The 8,083-nt window shown below is 51.3% G+C and overlaps 1 protein-coding gene across 1 annotated transcript; it reads right to left on the reverse strand.

The window, feature by feature from the left end:
* Positions 1-252: 252 nt before the first annotated feature.
* LOC137155349 (noggin-2-like) lies at positions 253-2,032 on the reverse strand. Its single transcript, XM_067551528.1, has one exon. It carries the CDS (start codon positions 2,017-2,019, stop codon positions 1,375-1,377), a length of 645 nt encoding a protein of 214 aa, XP_067407629.1. The 5' UTR covers positions 2,020-2,032; the 3' UTR covers positions 253-1,374.
* Positions 2,033-8,083: the final 6,051 nt, after the last annotated feature.

Below are 8,083 nucleotides of genomic sequence, written 5' to 3' on the forward strand. Positions count from 1 at the left end.
TTATCCCTTCTCAGCCATTTCTCCCTCTCTTCTGTCCTCCATCTCCCCACCAGGTTCAGAATTTAAATAAAAACAGAGTCTGATCCTCCACTGGTGTAAACTAGTGCAAGTCTTCTGGTGTCAATGAAGCAACACTGATTTACAACAGGTCAGCATTTGGCCCTGAGAAACTCTTTACCTAGCACCTGCTTTGACTGAGAATCCAACCACAATCTCCTTTCCCAGAGCTCTGTAGTGCATCAAGAATTATTTCCTCAGAGATAGAGTTTATTGCTAAAAATGTTTTGATCAGTCATAGTTCATATTTACACTGATATGTTTTTAAAGGAATATTCAAGTAAACATTTCCAATATTTTCCGGCATAATCTCTAGCTTTTTTTTTTTTATACACAAACATTAGAAATAAATAAACTGTACACAGAAAATGTCCTTTAACATCTCTACATTACTATATGTATTCCAAAAACAACAACAAAAGACTCCACTCTTTCATAACTTTGTACTTTAAAAAAAAATCTCCTTTGTAATTAATCAATATACACTTTTAAAAAACCTAGAGAGCTTTGCAGATTAGTTGAAACATCTGTTGACAAGATCCGAAGACAAAAATACAGCAAATAGAAATTAACATCTTCAAGGGCTTCTATGTGTTTTTTTTTGTTTTTGTTTTTGTTTTTGTTGAATCATCTGGACTGGAAATTTCCCCCTTCCCTTTTGCAGGGAAGTATTCCGATTTTACTGGGATGGGTTTAAAACGTGGTCCTATGTCTTTAAAATAATAATAAAATAATAATAATATAATTATAATAATAAACAGCTGCAATTTTCCCCTTCTTTTTAAAATCTCTATATTTACAAGGCTGGTACCGTTCTCTCTTTCTCTCACTTTTTTTGTTTTGTTTTGTTAGAAGGCTATATATGTATAAAAATAAACATCTGATTGTAGTGCTTAGCTTTGCCTCTGGCCTGCACTGCAGTTCCTTTCAGTTTTGCTTTTCCCATTTCAAATAAAATAAGTCAAAAAAAAAAAAAAAAAAAAAAACCAGTGCAAGGGGTGTAATAAGGGGAGAGAAACGCACAAACAGATCCTCTTGTGAGCGTGGGTCCATCTTTTTTTGTGTCCTTCCAGTCTCAGGGGGAAGGAGGACAAGTTGCACTGAGAAAGACCACTAGGTACTGGGCTGGATGATGCCTCCTGGCGCACTGACACTCGGAGATCCTCGTGCCAGGGGGCGGGGGCTGGGATCCAGGGCAACTGAGACCCCTGACCCCCGCTGCGGCTGGGCTCCGGGGGAGGTTAACAGCTCCAGTGGCGCGTGGCTCGGGCCGGGCTCCAGGCGAGCTGCTGGCGCTCGGAGCAAGGTGAGGCGAGCTCAGCAGGAGCACTTGCACTCGGAGATGAGCGGGTACTGGACCGGGATCCAGGTGCAGTACTTCTGCCTGGACCAGCCCTGGCAGTACCAGCGCAGGAAGGTCTTGGGGGCCGACTTGGCCGGCTTGCAGTACATGCCCTCGGGGAAGGAGCATGACTTCTCGGCGGAGCAGCTGCCCTCCTTGATGTAGCGCGGCCAGAAGCGGACGCCCAGGTCCTTCCAGGTGTAGCGCAGCGGACAGTGGGTGTGGGCCCGCAGCCACTGCAGCAGCTTCCGCCGGGCCTTCCTGCCCAGCTTGATCCGCGCCCCGGCGGGGCTCTCGCCCAGCTCCAGCTTCTTCAGCTCGCCGGGCAGCGGCCCCGAGCCCTTCGGCCCGGGCAGGAGCTCGGGGCTGGAGAGGTTGCCCGGCGCCGGGGCGGCCACCGACATGAAGGCGGGGTCGAAGCTGCTGCCCAGCTTCTTCCTCAACGTCCGCTCGTCCAGGTCCTGCTCCTTGGGGTCGTACTCGGGGTCCGGGTGCTCGAGGATGTCCTTGACGGGCAGGTTGTCGCTGGGCGAGGGCCGGAGGCGGAGGTAGGGCTGGCCGGAGCCGCGCTGCAGCAGCATCCAGCCGGCCCAGAGCAGGAGAGCCCGCGGCAGCCTCATGCTCCCGCCGGCCGTCCCCGGGACTCGCCGCCCTGCGATCCTTCCCGAGCTCGCCGCGAGCTCGCCGCTAGCGCGCCGCGCGCCGCCCGGCCAAGCCCACTGGGTTCATAAATAGGCAGAGACAGAGTCCGGCGCGGCCCGGCGCTTTAAATAGCTCCCCGAGGGCTCGTGTGACACGCGCATCTGAGGCTCGCCCGGCCGCCGGAGCGAACCGGGGCGAGCCTCCCCGCAGGGTCCTTGCCCGGCCCGCGGCTCGGGCTCGCTCCCTCCCTCCCTCCCTCCCGCCGGCTCTCGGTCTGGCTCCACAAAATTCACAGCGGCCCCGGCTCCATCCCCATGGTGACAGCTGGACTCAGAGCCACGGCAGCTTGTCTAGACGCTGCGCAGGGTTTGGCGTGAGACGGGAGCCCAAGAATAAAACGCTCTTTTCTTTTATAGACCCGGAGCCGGGCGCGGGGACCGACCGGCGGCGGCGGGGGCGGGGAGAGACCTTCACACGCACCAAACAGCTGCAGCTCGGGGGGCTCGGAGGGGGGCTCCCCACTTTCCTTCCCAGCCCCGGCGATCCGGGCTCAGGCGGACGCGCAGCGCCGGGCGAGCGGCGCGGGACTGGTCCTCATGTCCGATCCGGAGTCTCCTGGTCCGTGTGAATCCGGGAGCGGGACGCTCAGGAATCCAGATTTAGCCCCCGCGGTGTCTCCCCGGGCTCATCCTCCAGGCGACTCGACGCGCCCGGCCCGCGGGGCTGCGGCTCCCCCTCTGCCCTCTGCCCGGCGGGACGCAGGCTGGACTAGGGACCCGGCGCCGTCCTCGGGGGCTCCCCAGCTGCCCCGGCCGGCGCGGGCAGCGCGCGTCGCATGAAGCAGCAGCTCTAGGGAGCGGGGTGCGCAGAGGGGCCGGACCGGCTCACCCCGGCTTTGCGAACAGCCCGTGGCGAGCCCCAGTCCGCTCAGCGAGCCCAGGCTGCGAGGAGCTGCGTACTCCTGCCCCGGCAGCCGGCGAGTCTCCGGGGACTCAGTCCAGGCAAGGCGCAGGCGGGATCCGTGCGCAGGGAGGCAGCCGCGGGCGGCGCAGGAGCCCTTGGCCGGACCCCGATGCTCCCTCTGCCAGTGCTGCCGCGGATGGCTGGACCCACCTGCCCGCGGGGCTGGGCTGGGCTGGGCTGGGCTCGGCTCGGCTCGGCTCCGCTCCGCTCCGCCCCGGCCGCCGCGCACTGCCGAGCGCCCCGCGCGAGCCCAAATTAAATATCCCCCTCGCCGGGCGCGAGGTGTCAGCGGGCCTGCCCACCGCTGTCACTTTCCCCACGCTCCCTGATTGACAGCCCCGGCCCGGCTCGCGGGGGGCCCTGGGTCCTAATGCCCCGGTGTTTCCTGCCCCACTCCTAAGTCTGCTCCCGCCTGCTCCCGGCCCGGGCTCGCAGCTGCTCCGAGGTGGACCAGTCTGGGCCACGTCTGTGCGTACGGGCCGGGCCCACCTGGGTCTCGGCCGGCCGAGCCTGGGCTGGCTACATGGCCCTGGCGGGCGCTTTCGGGAAAGCGCGGAAAGGGTTAACCCGGACACAGCGGTGCCAGAGTCTCCTGCAGAGGCAGCTGGGCGACCACTGGGAGCTGCTGCAGGCCCTTGTTTCGGAAAGCAGGGGAGGGAGCCTCACCTCACCTTGGGCAGCGCTCGGACACCGCTGCGTGCCGAGAGGTCAGGGCCCGCCAGGCAATGGTGGCCAGTTGTGACTAGTGCGTCGGCTCTGGATGAGCTGGATGAAGGGCGTAGGAAAGAAGGTATTGCAAGGCCGATCCCTCTTGGCCTCCAGCATCAGGAGCAGAAGGGGAGCAACACCTGGCATGATTCCCCCCCCCCACCACACCCCCTCCTCCAGCCCTGCAAATTAGAAGGCCAGCCCTGAATGAGGTCACTTTTGGACAAACAACTTACTGCCTTATGCTGCTCTGGGGAAGTGACCACTGCATGGGATAGCAGTAAGCTCTGCTTAGGATGGGCCGTCTGACCAAATGTTTGCTCTCAGTTTCACCACTGTAAATCTGGAGTAAGTCCATCCACTTAAAGGAAAACAATCATTTAACAGGAGCAGAATTTTGTCCATAGTGTTTAGACAACTAGATGACACAAAGACCGTACTTAATTGCATGCCCAATAGAGTCTTCATATAGTTTGTGCTGGTATTTAAACCATACAGAAAGTTGGTTTCTTTTCCTGATATGTCACAGAACTTTCTTTCTGATATCCCACAACCCCACACTCCCTAATTAAAGAAAAATCCATCAGGTTTTGACCAACAGGTGCCTTAACTGTACCTCTTAGTTCCAGCTTGACCATGGGAACTAGAGATGATTCAGTTCAGTGGTTCTCAGGTTGTACACTTTGCAGTGGCCAATGGAGCCACTTCAGACGCAGCTTTGAACCATCTGTCAGTCTTTAGGCAGTGACGTCTCTTGTAGGGCAATCCAAGTTTCTTTCAGTGTTCCCAGAGACTCTTTTGAGTAACTAAATGAAAAAAAAAATCCTGTGTTGCTTTGGAGTATATTCAAGCAGGATCACATTTGTGGATGACTCCAAAATTGGAGGAAGGGCAAACATACAAGAAGATAGACGCAAACTGCAAAGGGACCTGGAGATAGCAGAGCAGTGGGGATTGCAGATTTGGTACTAAGGATTGTAAGGTCTTGCCCCAGAGGAAAGGAAATAAACAGTTCAGATACAATTAGGGAAATAAACAGATCACACACCTCCTTAACCTCATCTCCCATCACATTCAAGGGAGTTTGTTTTCAACTTCTCTCCTAATATTGGTTTGTCAAGTAGCCAAGTGCTACAGTAGCTACAGAGAAGGTGAGGGATTGGGACCAGGAGGCTGGTGGGAGAAGTATCCAAGAGTAGATCTTAAGAAGTGGTCCAGACTATGAAAACATTTGACATGTAGCTGAGTGCCACAGTCAGCGTGGGACCGTGCTGCTTCTTTCTGCATAGAATATCAATCCCACGTTTGTTTCTCTTGCTAAAAAGAAATAAACCCAGGAAAGGAGAGCAAGCACATGTGCACTGACTTGGGTTTCCATACATATGGCCTTCACAAGACAATTCTGCCAGTTGTGAGCATGGCAGGTGGGTCTGAGCCAGGGTTTGAAGCAGAAATTTTTCAGCAACATAGAGTTTTTGCTGGCCACTCTCAGCATATGTCACATTTGAAAGGGGTGGAGAGAGATTCCTGAGGAGGAGCAGCTCTGGCGCCAGATGGAATCTCAAATGTCATTAGCACCTAATTCTGCTCCTTCCCCTCTCCAGAACTGCAGTGCTGCTCCTTGGGAACCCAGACCCCTTCAAAGCCTTCTTATCACTAGACACAGACCTGAAATGTGCTCACTGCACCGAGTCAGTGTCTAGTTTTGACTAGACTGTGACTGCTCCTCCTCCCCTGAACAAAATCCCAGTCCATGGTTGCTGGAACATAACCTCCAAGGAGAATCTTACTTCATAAGTGAATGTGCTGTATTTTTGGGTGCCTATGGATCTGCAGCATGTCAGGGCAGGACCTTGCTCAGAGCATCATTCCAGTTTCAGAGAAATACCTCTTTCTCCCTAAAACCTCATGACTTAAAGTAAAGCTGGGTCAAGGCAGTTGGAATGTCATGCCATTTCCTCACCCCTTTTCAATACCGGGGGATATAAACCTCTCATATGAGACTTGTATTCACAACCTTTCAGGCTCAGGGTGTTGCAGTGTGAAGGCTGATGACAGGGAAAAACCCAAGCCCTTCTCACCTCCTTAACCTCTGCATTGCTCTCCACTGACATCAACATTGAATGAGGTCCAGAAATTGGACACACAGCTGGCTTCTCCGTGCTTACTGGATGAAAGAACATTCTTGCCCATGCCCGTCACTCCCTCACAAAGGCATGAGGTAACCAGTCACCCAGTGGGGCCAAAGTAGGGCAAGTGAGGGAATGGGGTGTACTGGTGAAGCAAGTTCTCACCATGCCATGTTCATGAACTTTCAGTAAAGCAGAGTGGCCTCGTCAGCAGGACATTTGTGGGCCCCTTGCAGGACATAAGCTGATCAGAGATGGCTGGATGCAGGATGCAGCCGACAAAAAAATAAAAAGGGCATTTCCCATGTCATTTTCACTTCTATTCTTCATTCAAGATAATGTCAAATTATGTAATGGAAGAATATTTTAAATAAGATTTGTAGGTACAGGGGTGGTGTAAATCAGAATAGGCCAGTTGACTTCCGTGGAGAGACACAGACTTACACTAGTTGATGATCTAGCCTCCATAGTTTTCCAACTAATTAAAATATCATAGAATCATAGAAATGTGGAGCTGGCAGGGACCTTGAGGGGTCATCTAGTCCAGCTCACTGTGCTGAGGCAGAACTAAATAACCTGACAGGTATTTGGCTAACCTGTTCTTAAAAACCTCCAATGACTGGGAACTTTCCTTGAAAGCCTGGTCCAGTGCTTAACTATTCCTACAGTTAGAAAATTATTCCTGATATCTAACCTAAATATCCCTTGCTGCAGATTAAGCCAATTGCTTCTTGTCCTACCTTCTGTGGACATGGAGAACAATCCATCCCCATTCTCTTTATAACAGCCCTTATCATATTTGAAGACTGTTATCAGGTGGGTTCCCTCCATCTTTTTTTTTTTTTTCTCAAGCCTAAACATGCTTAGTTTTTTACCTTTCCTCATAGGTCAGGTTTTCTGTACCTTTTACCATTTCGGTTGCTCTCCTCTGGACTCGCTCCAATTTGTCCACATCCTTCCTAAAGTGTGGTGTCCAGAAATGGACACAGTACTCCAGCTGAGGCCTGGTTTAATCCCATCATCTGTCTCATGGACTTTGTAAACATACTTAATCATCTGGCACTGTTGAAAGAGCCTAACACAGAGCAAGACGGCAAAGTTGCTTATTATGTCTTTAGCAGACGTGACTAGGCTCAAGGACTATAAGAAGTAACCAAGCAAAACCTTCCTACTTCTTAGCAGCAAAGGCCTGGATAATGTGCTTAACACCTCTGGCTCCGTTTATGGACTTTGCAAAGCCAACTGGGTTGAAGGAATTGAAGACATCTGCAGGGCTAACTTTGAAGAAACTCTGGTGCCTTTTTAGCAAACAAGCAAATAGGAGATCAGGATATGCTAATAAACACAGCAATCAACCATGTCCGACATTCTCTAACTACGTCACCTGGAGGAGAATAAAATGTTTCACATGGCAGGGAGGGGGGGTCAGTATTTTTCTTTTAACATCTTGATTAAAAAAAAAAAAAAAAGGAAATTCCCGGACAAGAAACGTAGCAGTTGCTGTGCTTTCATGCCCAGTCAGTGGAGCCAAAGCTCCGCCCACTTGCAGTCCCTCTCCATCTACTCCTTTGACAGGGGTGCAATGCCTGTTTTCTGCCAGGCACTTGGACTCAAAGTCTGGGTAGTCTGTGCGGAGGTGTACAGGGAGTTTGTACTCCCCCATACAGGCACACAGTGCAAGTCACAAACTAGCCCTTAATGAAGGGAGTGAAGGTTGTAAATATTACACATCAGAGAGAAATGTCTTATTAGAATTCTGCAGTTATTTAAACAATTAAAAATGAAAGCCAGGAAACCATAAGTTAAAGGCCCCACGCAAAGGATAATGGTTGTGTGAGGGTTTTTTTATTATTATTATTTTTACATATAAAGAAGGCCTGAAAGTTTTGTAAAAAGAAAAAGAAAAAAAGAGGGAGAAGTGGGAAAAAAAAACCTGAATGGCAAATGTTGGGTGGGGAAGAGGTTCTGCTTGTTTCAGAATCTCAGGTCTTTTTACCATGTTTTTCCTGGAAGACTCTGTGGACAAATGGATTACTGGTAAGAGTACAACATCAGACAGGTTAGCCATCTGATTAACTGAGAGAGAGATGATTTTTATTCAGCCTATTTAAACCCTTTTCTCTTTTGTTTGGTTCTGTTAACAGACATTTTAACTTAAAGTCCCAAATAAACAGTGGGGAGAAAAATTATCTTTGTTAGAAATTCATCCCCACTCCTTCAGCTATGGTGAGAGAAAGCTCCC

This window comes from Emydura macquarii, unplaced genomic scaffold (assembly GCF_026122565.2).
Source record: "Emydura macquarii macquarii isolate MOO-44397 ecotype Brisbane River unplaced genomic scaffold, CSIRO-AGI_Emac_v2 contig_1348, whole genome shotgun sequence".
NCBI classification, from domain to species: Eukaryota; Metazoa; Chordata; order Testudines; family Chelidae; genus Emydura; species Emydura macquarii.

Bases quoted from the DNA above. Each gene is read 5' to 3' on its own strand.
- LOC137155349 (XM_067551528.1), bottom strand. From the start codon at position 2,019: ATGAGGCTGCCGCGGGCTCTCCTGCTCTGGGCCGGCTGGATGCTGCTG.